The 14,622-nt window shown below is 52.6% G+C and overlaps 1 protein-coding gene across 7 annotated transcripts; it reads right to left on the reverse strand.

Annotated features, from left to right (window-relative positions):
• Positions 1 to 3,636: 3,636 nt before the first annotated feature.
• On the reverse strand, positions 3,637 to 6,130 carry LOC100274562 (goliath 1). Of its 7 annotated transcripts, none has more exons than XM_035966791.1 (5): positions 5,658 to 6,130; positions 5,328 to 5,515; positions 4,798 to 4,881; positions 4,336 to 4,479; positions 3,637 to 4,183 (listed from the first exon to the last, which is right to left on the reverse strand). In XM_035966791.1, exons 1-5 carry the CDS (start codon positions 5,785 to 5,787, stop codon positions 4,142 to 4,144), a joined length of 588 nt encoding a protein of 195 aa, XP_035822684.1. In that variant the 5' UTR covers positions 5,788 to 6,130; the 3' UTR covers positions 3,637 to 4,141. The 7 variants fall into 7 exon arrangements, 6 of the variants coding, with proteins under 6 accessions (XP_035822684.1, XP_035822681.1, XP_035822683.1 ...); XM_035966788.1 differs by having other exon boundaries at positions 3,637 to 3,921; positions 4,336 to 4,503; XM_035966790.1 differs by having other exon boundaries at positions 4,336 to 4,503.
• Between the last annotated feature and the right edge of the window lie 8,492 nt (positions 6,131 to 14,622).

Below are 14,622 nucleotides of genomic sequence, written 5' to 3' on the forward strand. Positions count from 1 at the left end.
CGCTTGACCAAGAGAAGCCTAATGCAAGTGGTGTGTGCTCTAGGTGGCTCTCACTAGCGCTAATGAGGAACAAGCGCGGATTATGATTCTCTAATCTCCTCACTAGGCTTTTGGTGCTTGCAATACTCTACCAAGGTGCTGGAATAACTGTGGAGTGCAAGACATTGAATATGGTGGGTGGAGGGGGTATAAATAGCCCTCACCCACCAACTAGCCGTTACAGGCAATGTGCTGCGCGATGGCGCACCGGACAGTCCGGTGCGCCACCGGTGCGCCACCGGTGCGCCACCGGTGCGCCAACGGTCACTTCCAACGGCTAGTTCTGACAGCTAGCCGTTGGACTCATGGCGCACCGGACAGTGAACAGTTCACTGTCCGGTGCACACCGGACAGTCCGGTGCGGTGTCCGGTGTGCCACTAAAATTCAACTCTGAACACTGCGCTCTCGGGTTTCTGCGAAGGGAAAAACACTGCCGTGGACCAGACTGGCCCCACCTGGCAGAGGGTGCACCGGACAGTCCGGTGCACACCGGACAGTCCGGTGCCCCTAAGCCAGAAACCCTATCTCTTGTTTTCAGCTGATTTTTCGAATCGGTTTTCGCTCTAACTTGTGTGTGAGTTCTAGAGTGACACCTAGCACTGTATATGAGTGTGATTGCACACCAACACTACACTAGAACTCTCTTGGTCAAACTACTCATCGACAACCCCTCTTTATAGTACGGCTAAAAGAGAATAAATGACCTAACTAAATCACGAGTGTCCACATCTTCTTGACACTCGGACTTCGTAGACCTTCACCTTTTGTTCCGTCGTTTTAGCCGTCGCTTCGAGTTCTTATCTCCGGGATTGTTTTCACCGTTGTAGTACTTCTACCTGTCATGCGACCTAACTTACCATTTGTCTCTGCAAAACACACGTTAGTCACATATAATATTACGTTGTCATTAATCACTAAAACCAACCAGGGGCCTAGATGCTTTCAGGTACCAAAGGACTTGAAGTTCACCGAATAAGCACATGTGCATTCCACGATCTTTACTCATGGTATTTTCCACTAGATATGGAATTACGGTATCCTCTAAAGACACGATGGCATAAACCTATAAGGTTTAGGTGTTACTGGCAAAATATCCCCATTGTGCCAGAATGACAGACTATAATGATATATCTGATCGATAAAAAATCCCTGATAGATTACGATCTTTGATGGACTTTTGTTACACCATCATAGATGTTGCAAAGGATGAACGCCTGGAGCGATGTGTCATATTTAGAATATGTACTATTGCAACTATATTATCCCCTAAGTCCTATTGAAGGACATGTTATTTGCTTTGCACAACTATGTATAATTTGTGGTGTAAGATAGAAAATGATAGCACCCCAACCTCATCCATTCTCGTTATTCCAGATGAACAATGAGACATATATCTTGACGAATATGCTTGAGTTATGAGGGATAACGACTTTGACAGATGTCATCGTCAGGGGGAGCGAATGTTTATATTGATCACAATCGTGAGACAATAAATGTCATATTCTATGCCCTGAAGGCGTGAGCTTGATGATCAATATATGAACCTTTATGGAACTTTCTATCAGATATATAGATCCAGTCGATCGAACACCATCAGTCAAAGTGGCTTATTTATGTTGATATGTGCCCTTACCTCGTATATCCTAGAAGTGAGTAGAGGTAAAGTTTCTGAAATAGTCCTTGCAATGATATGCAATTCGTTTGTTAAATCTTTATGTGCATATACTTCTAGAAGAAGATGTTTTGCCTTATTGATACGGTTTTGCAAGGATCAGGGGGAGCACATTTCTAAAGTTAGCCCTTGTAGAAGATTCGATAGAATATAGATCTCAGAGGATCGAAATCTGTCTCGATGACAGTTGTTGTACTCTTTTTCCCTTGGTGAGTTTTCTTGAAGTTTCTCACATGAGGTTTTAAACGAGGCAACAAAGTGCAAATGCAATTTGTACCACCATGCATTCTTTCTCCATATTTTTCCCACTGGGTTTTTCGGAGTTTTAAAGAGGCATGTGTTGGTCACGGTATTCGCCCAAGGGGGAGTGTTAAGTAACCCTAGTTAGGGTTATGTGGGCAAATACCGACTTTGCCCCTGAGGGGTCTCACATCTCTATATAAGGAACATGTACACCCCTTCATAATACAGAGATCAGAAAGAGCCCAGAGGCCCAACCCTATATCATGTGTCTCGTGTGTTTCCTCTGTCGTGCTTAAGGGAAGGGAGACGGGTTCTCTACAGCTTCTTGCGCCTATACTGCTGACGGGAGGGAAGGGAGCGGATCTGGTGATCCGTGGTAACGTAGTTCTCAACAGAAACCTGCTAGTAGAGCATTTACAAAGCCGCACTTGCGGGTTTAATATTAAACCCACACCTCGTATTTATTACCCGCGACGGGTACAATATGCTACCCATACCTGCTACTCGTGGGTAGCACAAACCCGCGGGCACATAATTACACGCATATATATTTTATGCACACATATAATATACATATACAAATATGTTTATATATGATATATGTTTACATATGTATACAAATTTATATACATATACATGTCCATTGCGGATACACGAGTTTGCGGACATGGGCATAACATTTTCATACCCGCAAGAAAAACCCCGTTGGGTTGAGAATCAAACCCGCACTCGTACCCGTGGGTACAAACTCATACCCAAACCCGCATCCTATTTAGTTTTTATCGGCGGGCACGCAGGTAAAATGTGCCCGTTGCCACTTGCCATCCATCCTTACCCTGGACTTGGATCAGTGGTTGCTTGAGCGTCATTTGCTGCAGGAATTAATTAAACAACAGCTGCATCGTGCTCAGCACCTGATGAAACATCAGGCCGACGTGCACCGCACCGGCTACCGAGAGGGAGTTTGCTTTGGAGGATATGGGCATTCAATCTTCGGTTGTTTAACACTCTGATCAGAAGCTGAGCTCTCGGTTCTGTAGACCCTGAAGACTGAGAATAGTTCTACAAACTGCCACCGCAAGAGGACTGTCGTATTCAGCTGGTAGTGCGTGACTCTCAACTTAAACGCCACATTCCACTGTCTGTTACGCTGGAAGAAGACATCTCGTCTTATACCTGATGATATATATAGCGCCATGGTCTGCATCGACCATTTGGCTGAAAGAACAGACTTTGATTCTGCCCTGAACTACTCTGTTCCTCTATTTCTCTCTATCCGGTTCCAAATTACTCTGTTGTATAATCCTGACATGGATCAAGATTGAGGGCCAATGCTCTCTACTTCATCTCTGAGAATCGTGACATGGATCAGGGCCAATGATATCTACTCCATCAATGCAAAGATGAATGGATGCCGATATTCCTATCAACCGAGCTAGCTCTATCCGGAATGAGCACTAATGCCATCATTCTCAGAACTTCCAAGCAGAAGCAGATGAGGCAGGCACCGGAGTACATGGCCATTGAGGACTGAAACATACTGCTCACCAACACCTGATGCCAAACCCAGGGTCTGCATCCGCAAGAACGAGGACAGCAAGAATATCGCCGACACGGGCGGAACAGCGCCCGGAGCCTGTTCAGAAATCACGCGGATCGGAGCGCCAAGCGGACAAACAAATTCTACAGAAACAGGAACTGCTCCGACAGCAATCTTATTCCATTGCCATTACATGTTGGAACCGGGGTGCAAGAAACGAAGTGAGATTGCCAGATGCGCACGGTCGTTTCTCTTCACTCCACGTCTATCTACGTACACAGACACAGGTCGCCTATATATCTTTTACACGCGTTGCCTGCAGACGGGGCACGAGCCATGGCCGACGAGCCATCTGTCCACGCAAGGCTGGTGGAAGGCGTGAGAGCAGCCGGGCAGCCTCCTCGCTGTCTCACCGGCCACAATGTCCTGCGGCAAGACGAAGGACGCTAGCCATTAGGTCGGCCGTCGGCGTTGATAATAATAATAAGAAGAAGAAGAAGAAAAAAGGTGCCAGCCAAGGCCAGACGCTGCATTTAGTAGCAAACAAATTTCGGTATGAAATCTCTGATTGCACTCCAACCATGCATTCATTGTCTCGTTGTCCAACCATTGCGTGCGCCTGGACTTGCATTCATGGTCTCATCTACTATCTCGCTCGGAAACCATTTTTGAAGAAACCAGTTGTAGCCTAGAAAATTGCTGATTACTTACTTTTTAGCATATAGTTTTCTCTCTCTTATTTGAACGTAAACAAAGTGCATACTGTATACATGCATTGTGGCAGAAGGTTTCTTTGACAGTTACTCTGTAGTGGTAGGATCGCGCTTGCTCAGACCGTACCTGTAGACAGATAGGACAACACAGGATTTCGCCGAGTAAGTCCCGCGTCTGGTGGTCACTGACCACATGATGTGGTAGTTTCTTCAGTGACTCTTGCGAGAGCCCTTCAGATGAAATGTCCCCAAAGATGTCGTATAGGTCATCCTGACCAAAATATGATATGCTGAGCTGTCAATGAGAAGTATCTAAAATTTAGTAGGGAGTAGAAACACATAAAAAAAACACATTAACTGTTGCTATTTTCTCTCTCTCTGTCTCTGTGTGTGCATTCAATTTGTTTATAACAAGGACACGACAGTATTTCAAAGGAAGCATAGACAGAAAGGAAAAGACGTACTAGAAGACTCTAGAACACTAAATATACGATCTCTCCATTTTGTGTTGATGAGAACTCATTATCATAGTTTCTGTACTTTTGTGCCGTCAAAATCACACTCCAGTGCTACTAAACTGATGACTGACCTGCCAGCGATATGATGCATATCCTGAAGCAGTAAATTGCTCTTGCACAAACCGGGCACGAAGAAGCTGCTCAATGAAATCAGCCTGCACACCACACCATGCATGAATTACTAACAGTTGCCGCTGTAACCTCAAACGATCAAGTAGTAGTAGTGCAAGTCGGATGCTTTTTATACATTTCAATGGTGCAAGCCAAAAATAGGTTTGCGAGGCTGTTTTCTCAGTTACAAAACAGAAGCTGGTTTTTTTATTAATGAAACAAAAGGGAACCCTTATGAAAATATATACTAGTAACAGTCACTGTGTCTCACACATACTGTGACTGACATACACGACAATGTCTCAGAGATTTTAGAGAAACCGTTGGCGTATTTACGCTCACACCTGACGTGCAACGGTCCAAGCAAGACTCGCAATTTAATCGAGTTCTCAATTTACAAGAACACGTAGATGTATCATGTGACGCTGAAAAGCAGAGAGCCGCCAAACAAGCAAATAAAAGACAGGCCATGGAAGGAGGTTTACTATACCATGGACGATGCTCCGCCGTGCGAGCCCAGCCGGTCCGACGAGCACCAGTAAGCGCGAGAAGCCTCAAGGACCTCAATGGAGAGGACAGCTCCGGCGACCGCCCCCAGTCCAGCTCCCCGCAGGACGCCGCCGCTGTCGGAAGCCCTGCCCGCCACCGCGCCGGTGACTGCCCCGGTCAGAGCTCCAGCTTTACACGCGGACGTACGCGGCACATGCACGCACGCACCACACAGAGCCAACGTCGATCGAGCTCGATCTCAGGACAGCTAACAACAGGGCAAAAGGGAGGCGAAAGGAGCTTGCGCAAGTAAGTGCAACTGTGCAAGTACCGAGAGCGAAGATGCCAGTGAGGGCGCCGGAGACGACGCCGGCCAGCAGCCTCGGGAGGTGCAGCGCCACGCCGCGTTCGTCCAGCCCGTCCTCGTCGGGCACGGGCGCCGGCGCCTCGGCGAGCTCCATATCGTCGCGCGACGAGGCCTCCGCGAAGACGAGGCGGCAGGGCGCAGCGGCAAGCAATGTGACAGGCTCCCTCGCCACGCAGTGGCGCGGCGTTTATTTTTGGCGCCTTGGTTGGTGTGGCGGGGAAGGGCAGGGCAGGGCAGAGGAGCGGAGCGGAGGCGAGAGGCTCTCCGGGAGAGGAGGGTGAGGTACTGAGGTTGATGAAACCTCGCCCCTGACGACAGGGCAAAAGGCTTTGGTTTCAGCGGGCGGCTTGTGAAATCATACATGTTGTTTGTTCGGTCGCTGTGGTTTGCGTGGCTTTTTCATTGTGATTGACCCCTTTTGTACCTCGGAAGGAAGGTTGGTGTTTGGTGAGAGGTTTTTGCACGCAAGAATATGAACACATGCATCATAGTGTTTTGGTGGATCCTTCGTCGATGTCCTCTTTCCACCTCGCGCAATGATTTGGTCATTTGGGTGAAAGAATCTCGCCTTCTTTTTTTTTATTTCTTTCTCACTCAAAGACCAGCAAACTAGTGAGTCTTCTGTCTTCAAATGATTGAATGATTCCTCAATTGCGTTTTAGAATGAAGAGTTGAAGAAAACAGATCGCTGTCTTGACCCATGAATCATAAAAGTGTTATGACGGCACAGAAAAATTAAACTTTGCATGGGTAAGCAATAGTTTTCAATTAATCATGAAGGCTGTCGATACCCTTAAACAGGGGTACCCGTTACTACAGTACGAATGCGTGTAGTCCATACGGCTATCTCTAGTCGCGTGACAAACAGCGCCTGACCCCACCACACGGACGGCTCCGGGGCCGCCACGTGGCCAGAGAAGATGATATCCTCCAAGATATCGGCAGTGGGTCCAGACCCCCATGGGAAAGTGCCGGACCCCTGTATATACGGATCGGACCTCCGGGAAAGGTCCAGGACCTCCACAGGCATGAACCGGACCCATTGGATGGGTCCCGGACCCCTCTATGTGGGATCCGGGCCACTCACAACAGGGTCCCGGGATTCTGGGACAAAGAATAGCCGGACCTTATTGAAGGCCAGGCGGGAGGTCCAGAGCCGACACGTATCCGAGCCATGCGGTGTACGCTTCTGCTCCCGTTCAGGCGGAGACCCGATACTGCCACGTGGTCCACTGCTCGTGACGTAATCCAGCGGGCGGAGCCTGACATAAGGCCTCTCGGCCGCGCGGCCCCAGCATTTATTGCGGATAAGCCGCGCCGCCTGTCCACTACACTGGCAGGCGATGTGACGCCTCAACATTTAATGAGCCCTGTCCACCCCACTGGCAGGCGATGTGCCGCCTCAGTATTTAATGTGCCTTGTCCACTCTGCTAACAGGCGGCGACCAGCTGTTGGAACTTTCTCACTGGTGCAAGTTGATCCAACGGGGGGGGGGGTGTAGCAACGTAAACAGGGTTTTCGCACGAGATGGCAATAGCTCTGTTAATCTAGCCTCTCAAGGGCACTGTGCGGGGGTATTTATAGGTATCCGGGTGCCCAACGTCTCGTGTTAAGGACGCATGTGCCTTCAGACACCTAGGTTATCCCCGGAATATTCCCATAAAGCGGGGTTACAGACCGTAATTACAGGGATGCCTTTACAAATTAGGCCCGTAACGCGCAACGGCCACGCAGGGCCTGTTACAATGGGCCGGATCACACGCGGGCCTCCATTCTGGACGAGGTCGCAAGATGAGACGACCTCGTCACAGGTCTTCGTCCGGCAGCGTATGAGACGAAGGGTAAGTCTGCCCGTTTTCTTGTCACCGTTGGTGCAGCGAGTACGGCGAAGTCCTCGAGCGAAGGGTGGCATCTTCGCCTTCGCCCCAACATTTGCCCTCCGAGGGACCAGTTCGACTAAGTCACCTGGTGCCGAAGACGTCGCTAGATGGCAGAGACACTGCCCTCGCTCGAAGTGGTTCCGCGGGGGTTTTTGACATGACCGTTGATTGACGCCGTACTGTTGGATTGCGGGTTTCCCGAAGCGCCGCGCCCTGTGTATAAAAGGGGATGGGGGGCGGCGCGTTTTGAACTTTATCTTTCCGCGCTCCGCGAAAACCCTAACCGCCTTCTCAAACCTCTTGCTGCTCGTCTGCCCTCCTTGCTCTTGTTCGCCGGAGATCTGGCCCGTGTGAAGCAGACCACCCGCCGCCGCCGACGGTACGTAGCGATGCCGACCTCTTCTTCTTCTGCTGCCGCTACGCCGCCGGCCGACGCGTCGTCTGAGGAGACGCTGAGCACTGTGGTGGCGGAGGAGTTGCGCGCCGGCGACACGGTGGATTTCGGTGTGTCGCGGATGTCCTCGGTCCGCGTGCAAGATATGCAGCAGCTTGGTTACTTTGGCGGCGGAGTCGCTCGTGTCCCGGGGACAGAGGAGGTCCCCGAGCCAGAAGGCGTGTTGGTTGTCTTCGAGGCGTTCTTTGCCGCTGATCTTCGCCTACCTGCGCACCGATTCGTGGGAGAAGTCCTGCGCAGATTCAACGTCCAGATCCACCAGCTGACTCCGAATGCCGTGCTGGCCCTGTCGAAATATGTCTGGGCGACGACTTCGTATGGCGGACAGCCATCGGTCGAAGTCTTTGCGAAGTACTATTGTCTGCACTGGCAGAAAAGGATGATCGGAAATAAGATTGCTCAGTTTGGGTCCTGTACATTTACGCCGAAGACTGGCAAGACTTCGATGGAGGTCGTTGAGTTGGTTCCTTGCGCCCGCAATAAATGGGACAACTGGTATGAGTTTTGGTTCTACGTTGCAGAGGGCACTGTCGAGGACCATCCGGGGCTCCCCGTGGCCGAGATGTGCTCGCATTATTACTCAGCATACCCGCCGTTTGAAGTGGCGAAGGAGGATGCAGACGAAGGGGCCCTTCGGAGCGCGGCCGGCCTGAGCAGTGGGCGCGATTTGGTTGAGGAGTTTGTGGCGTATGGGGTGTGGCCTTTGGCGCATGGCTGGGCGCTGGGCGAAGTATGCCCTCGCCAGATGCCTTCCCGTGGTGGGATGCTGGTGCGAAGTCCCGCCTTCGCACTGGATCTGCATAGCCGCGATCCGGTCGCCTTTGCTAGTGAGGCAGAGGATGGGGCGGTGCAGATTGTTGGTCGGTACGTGCCGAAGACAGAGGGCCAGCGTAGCTGGGATATACGCGGGTCCAACGACCGCTTGAACAGGGTCTTCAAGTTGAACCGTTTGCCGTATGGCGGTTATCCCGGGCAAGACGATGTGGATCGTCGCGGGAAGAAGCCGGCGGCAGAGACTGGAGACGACCCTGCGCCGGCGGCCGCCCCATCCTCTAAGAAGAGGAAGCTAGGTATTGCTACGGGAGGACTGGGGGTTTTCGATGGTTTTGCTAGGGAATTGATGAGGACATGCGCGGCCCCCGGGGGGAGGATGTCTTCGCCCGAGCTCCGGGAGTCTTCGGCGCGGATGCTGAAGGTTACCGGGGGTTGGTGGCCTAAGAATGTTCCTATCCCCCGCGCGGTCGGCGAAGACTTTTTTACATCTCGCATGGTTCGTGACTGGAGAGTGTTTCCTTATGGACGAAATATTGTTGTTGTTGTGTCGGCAGTGATGGACAAGGATCGTCAGGGAGCTGCGCAGAAGCGCCAGGCGGTCGTCAGGCTTCCTGAGGCTAGGCCGAAGAGGTCGCGGGGGACTGCGAAGGCTGCCGCCCCCGGCGGCAGCCAGCCGACGCTGGCGGCGAAGTCTGCCGCCCCTGGGTCCAGCAGGGTGCCGGAGGCCGTGAAGGCAGCCAGCACTGGCGGAACCAAGCCTGCCCCGGCCGGAGCTGCGAAGGCCCGAGAATTGCCTCCGCCGGGCAAGCGCGTTGCCGACTTCACCACCGAGATTAGCGTGGAAGATTATCTCGTTGGTAAGTCGTTAGCCCGAGGTTTTTCTTCTTCTTCTTCTTTTTGTTTGTTTGACTGTTGATGCGTTGCAGGGTCGGGCGAAGGGCAACTTGTTGTTGTTCCGCCTGCGGTGGCGACCGCGGCGGCTGCCGTGGTGCCTAGGGCGAGGGGTAGCGCTGTCAGCGCAGGTGGTGAGATTCCGGCACTCACTGCCGTCAAGGATGAGGCGGGCGCTGTGTCTCGCCGGCTGAAGGAGGCATTAAGTCAGGTAAGTTGAGCTAGACTTCGGCTTTTACCAGTTTCGTTGGGATTGTGGTCTTATGTGTGTCTTGTAGGCGGCTGACTTCGCTGACCGCGTGGCGTCGGGGGCCCTTACGGCGTTTGTGTCTGCCGAAGTCGAGAGACTTCGGGCGCAACAAGCTGACGCCGTCCGGGAAAAGTCGGTCGCCGACAGCAAGTGCCGCAAGCTGGCGGAGAAGGTGGCCGCGCTGGAGGGCGAGAGGACTGACCCGGTGGCGGCTGTGTCCGAGGTCGGCCCGGCGCCGCCCCCAGAAACCGTCGAAGGCGCCCCTGATGCCCCCGCAGCCACTGCGGCTGGCGGTGGCTCGTCGCCAACTGCTGCGCCGAGGGCTGAGGATCCTGTGAAGATGGCGGCGGAGTCTGCAGCGGAGGATCCCGCGACGGCTGGGTCTTCGCAGGTGGCTTAGTGGGTGTGGGTAGTTAGGGAATTTTGCATATGTTGCTGAACCTTGGTTGCTGCGCAGGTTCAAGATTTTGGGCCTGCGCACGCAACCGCTACTGCTAATTTTTTGGCGGCTTCGACCGTGGATGATGGGAATGAATCGGATGAATCTGCGTCTAAGTTTTCTGATTTTGGTGACTCTGGGAGTTCGGTTGAGTGGACTAAAGAGTCGTTGGATGAGGACTTGGATTACTTTGCGGCCTTGGATGTGGCAGCGGCGGAGGCTTCGCCGCATGCTGTGGATGCTGAAGTTGTGCCTGGTCCAAGTGTGGGGCATAGGCGGCGAAGGGCGGTTGCGAAGCGTAGAGTGAGTGAGGCGAACGACGGTCGGCTTCGTGTGGGCAGGGCTGCCAGGCAGGAACTGTTGTCCTTGTCGGCCGCTGCGAGTGTGGGTGAGGGGGAGCTACGAGGTCTTTTTGCGGGTGAGGAGCTGAGGATAATGCTATTTAACTATAGGGAGATGGGAATTATTCCGAAGGTTGAGCCGATGTAAAGTGTGATGCCCTCGCTGTACATATGTAATGGCTTGTATGATGAGGTTATGTGCCTTCGCACATTCGGTTATGCTCACGAAGGCGTTGCGCACTTGGTCTGGTGTATTTGTTGTGTCTGTCTGGCGCGCATGTAGTCGGTCTTTGCGCGGACAGTTTGGTGTAGTCTTTTTCGCATTTGTTGCGCTTGGTCCGGCTGCACCCTTAGGCGACTTTTGCACGGATACTCTTCACGGAAGACTTCGATTTTTCGCACTTGTTGTGCTAGTCCGGCTGCACCCTTAGGCGACTTTTGCACGGATACTCTTCGCGGAAGACTTCGATTTTTCGCACTTGTTGTGCTAGTCCGGCTGCACCCTTAGGCGACTTTTGCACGGATAGTCTTTTTTGAGGAAGACTTCGATTTTACGCACTTGTTGTGCTAGTCCGGCTGCACCCTTAGGCGATTTTTGCGCGGATAGTCTTTTTTGAAGAAGACTTCGATTTTTCGCACTTGTTCTGCTAGTCCGGCTGCACCCTTAGGCGACTTTTGCGCGGAGTGTCGCACGCGAGGGTAGCTAGCGCTGGGCCTCGCGGTGACTTTGTATTGGTCGAATGTCGAAGACCGTCGGCGCGGTCTTTTTTCGACGTAGATTTTTGCGGGGGATTTTTCACTTGTATATTACATGACTCCGCCTCGTTAAAAACCTCACCCCCGGGAGGAAAAGAGTGCGGGCCAGAATAAAATTGTTTTTGCGAATTACAAGGGCGAGCTGGCCCTGATGAGTCAAACAAAAAATTTGTGGAGATTGTCGATGTTCCACGAATGCTCCAAGTCTTCGTCGTTTGGCGTTGCGAGCCTGTATGCGCTGGGGGGTGCCTTCGTCTTGACAATGAAAGGGCCCTCCCACTTGGGCTCCAGCTTGCCCCTGGACTCTGTCCGAGCTGTTCGGATGAGTACGAGGTCCCCTTCGCTGAATTCCCTCGGGATGACTGCGTGGTCGCGCCATGCTTTTGTCTGGGCTTGGTATTTATTTAGAGCATGTAGAGCGAAGACGCGGTCTCCGTCGATAAGATCCTTCGAAGTGGGTTCGTCCACGTCGGGGACAGCTGACGAAACTGTTCGCGAGGACCCATGTTTTATTTCTTGTGGGGTCATGGCCTCCGATCCATATAGAAGGGGAAAGGGGTGAACCCGGTCGCCCTGCACTCAGTCGTGTTTAGTGCCCAGACCGCTTCAGGTAACAAATCGGGCCACCTGCCCTTTTTTCGTCGAGGAGCATCTTCTTGACAGCTGTGAAAAATTTTCCATTGGCGTGTTCCACAACTCCGTTGGACTGTGGGTGATATACTGAGGCGAAGGCAAGCTTGGTGCCAATGGAGAAGCAGAAATCCTTGAAGTCTTGGCTGTCAAACTGCTTGGCGTTGTCAACCGTGAGTTCGGACGGTACTCCGAAGCGGCAAACAATGTTTTGCCAGAAGAATTTCTGTGTAGTCTTTGATGTTACTGTGGAAACAGCCCTTGCCTCGATCCATTTGGTAAAATACTCGACAGCGACGAAGGTGAACTTGAGGTTCCCCTGAGCCGTGGGCAGGGGCCCTACGATGTCCAGGCCCCAGCGCTGGAGAGGCCATGTGTGGGCGATCAGTTTTGTGAATTGCGAAGGGCTGCCTGATCGAGGAGAAAACTTCTGGCAGGCTTCGCAGGACCTTGTGACCCGATTTGCGGCGCAGATCATTGCGGGCCAGTAGAAACCTTGGCGGATCACCTTTGCGGCTTGGGCCCTTGGCCCTGCGTGAGAGCCGCAAGTACCACTGTGGACTTCGCACAGGATTTGGACGCCTTCGGTCTCGGTGACACATTTAAGCATTGGCTGACTGACCCCCTTCTTGTAGAGCTGGCCCTCAATCAGTGCGAAGTCCCGGCTTCGGTGTTTGAGGCGCTTGGCCTCGTTGATGTCGGTTGGGTGGTAGTACCCCTGTAGGAACAGGGTTATTGGTGCCCGCCAGTCTTCGGTCATAATAAGGTTGACTATGCGGTGGCCCTCGCTGTCATTGGTTATTTGGAGCCCTTCGGGGCTCCGGACGGCTGGCGTGCCGATAACATGGTAGAACACGTCGGAGGGCAGAGACTCACCTCTGGCGGCAGCCTTGGTCAATGTGTCGGCTTCTTCATTCTTGGCCCGGTCCACATGCTGCAAGGTGAATCCCTTGAATTGTCTCTCGAGACTTCGTATGGCCGCGAGGTATTGCATAAGTGCGGGGTCCTTTGCTGCATAGTCTTTCTCGACTTGGCCAGCGACTACCTTGGAGTCTGTTCTGACAATGCAGGTGGTGACACCAAGGGCTCTTAGTTTGCGGAGGCCGAGGATGACAGCTTCGTATTCTGCTATGTTGTTTGTGCATCTGTCAGATTCCAGAGCGAAGCTTAAGCGTGTCGCGTATCTGTGCTTCACCCCGGCGGGTGAGGTGATGACTGCGGCAGCGCCTGTCCCCGCATGGCACCATGCGCCGTCGCAGTGGATTGTCCAAACCTTCTCTGCGGACGGGTCCAGCTGTGTTATTGGCCCGGTCCAGTCGACGACGAAGTCTGCTAGAACTTGTGACTTGATCGCTGTCCTGGGCTCGAAAGTGATGTGGTAGCCGGAGAGTTCGGCCGCCCATTTGGCGATCCATATCGATGCCTCCGGGTTTCTGAATAATTCGCTGAGTCCCATATCTGAGGTGACGCGGACCTTGAATGCTTCAAAATAGTGGCGCAATTTGCGCGAAGACATAACAACTGCACAGGCAATCTTTTCCAGTTCCGTCATGTTACATTTTGATGGTGTGAGCACTTCGGAGACGTAATAAACTGGGCACTGTCTGATCATGCCCTCTACTGTCTGCTCCTGAACCAGTGCCGCGCTGACCGCGTGCGGTGAGGCCGCAACGTAAAGCAACAGGGGTAGCGAAGAGTCGGGGCTTGTAAGAACCGCCAATTCCAACAGGTAATGTTTCAATGAGGCGAAGGCCGCCGCCTGCTCTGGTCCCCAAGCGAAGTCTTTTGCGCCGCAGAGTGTTTTGAGGAAGGGGAGACTTCGCTCAGCGGATTTGGAGATGAATCTGTTGAGGGCGGCCAATCTACCCGTCAGGCGCTGGACGTCTCTAGCTAACTGCGGGGGCGTCATGTTGATGGTGGACTGAATTTTGGTTGGGTTGGCCTCGATGCCGCGGTGTGATACCAGGTAGCCCAATATTTTCCCCTGGCGAACGCCGAAGACGCACTTTTCGGGGTTCAGGCAAAGTCGTGCGTCCCGCATGTTCACGAATGTCTCGGCGAGGTCAGCAAGATGGTCCTCCTTGCTCCTGCTAGCGACGACGATGTCGTCCACATATGTGAATATATTTCTGCCGACTTGCCCCTCGAGCACTGTTTTGGTAAGCCGGGAGAAGGTGGACCCGGCGTTCTTGAGTCCCTCCGGCATTCTGATGAAGCAATATGTGCCGAAGGGTGTTATGAAGCTGGTGCTGGCCTTGTCTTTCTCCTTCATATATAATTGATGGTAACCGGAGAAGCAGTCGAGGAGTGACATGACTTCGCACCCGGCCGCGCTATCGACTATTTTGTCGATCCGAGGCAGCGGGAAGTTGTCCTTTGGGCAGGCCTTGTTGAGACTGGTGAAGTCGATGCACATTCGCCACTTGTCACTCTTTTTCTGCACCATCACAACGTTGGAGAGCCACGTGGGGTAAGCCATTGGCTTGATAAATTTGGCTTCCAGGAGGCGATGT

The sequence above is a fragment of the Zea mays genome, chromosome 4, assembly GCF_902167145.1.
Source record: "Zea mays cultivar B73 chromosome 4, Zm-B73-REFERENCE-NAM-5.0, whole genome shotgun sequence".
NCBI classification, from domain to species: Eukaryota; Viridiplantae; Streptophyta; class Magnoliopsida; order Poales; family Poaceae; genus Zea; species Zea mays.

What these genes read in the sequence shown, in the direction of transcription:
- LOC100274562 (XM_035966787.1), bottom strand. Translation starts at nt 5,787, where the DNA reads ATGGAGCTCGCCGAGGCGCCGGCGCCCGTGCCCGACGAGGACGGGCTG. An exon ending in CACTGGCATCTTCGCTCTCG is followed by an intron (nt 5,516 to 5,657) that starts GTACTTGCACAG and finishes CCGCGTGTAAAG; the next exon opens with CTGGAGCTCTGACCGGGGCA. An exon ending in ATGCATCATATCGCTGGCAG is followed by an intron (nt 4,504 to 4,797) that starts GTCAGTCATCAG and finishes TCTCATTGACAG; the next exon opens with CTCAGCATATCATATTTTGG.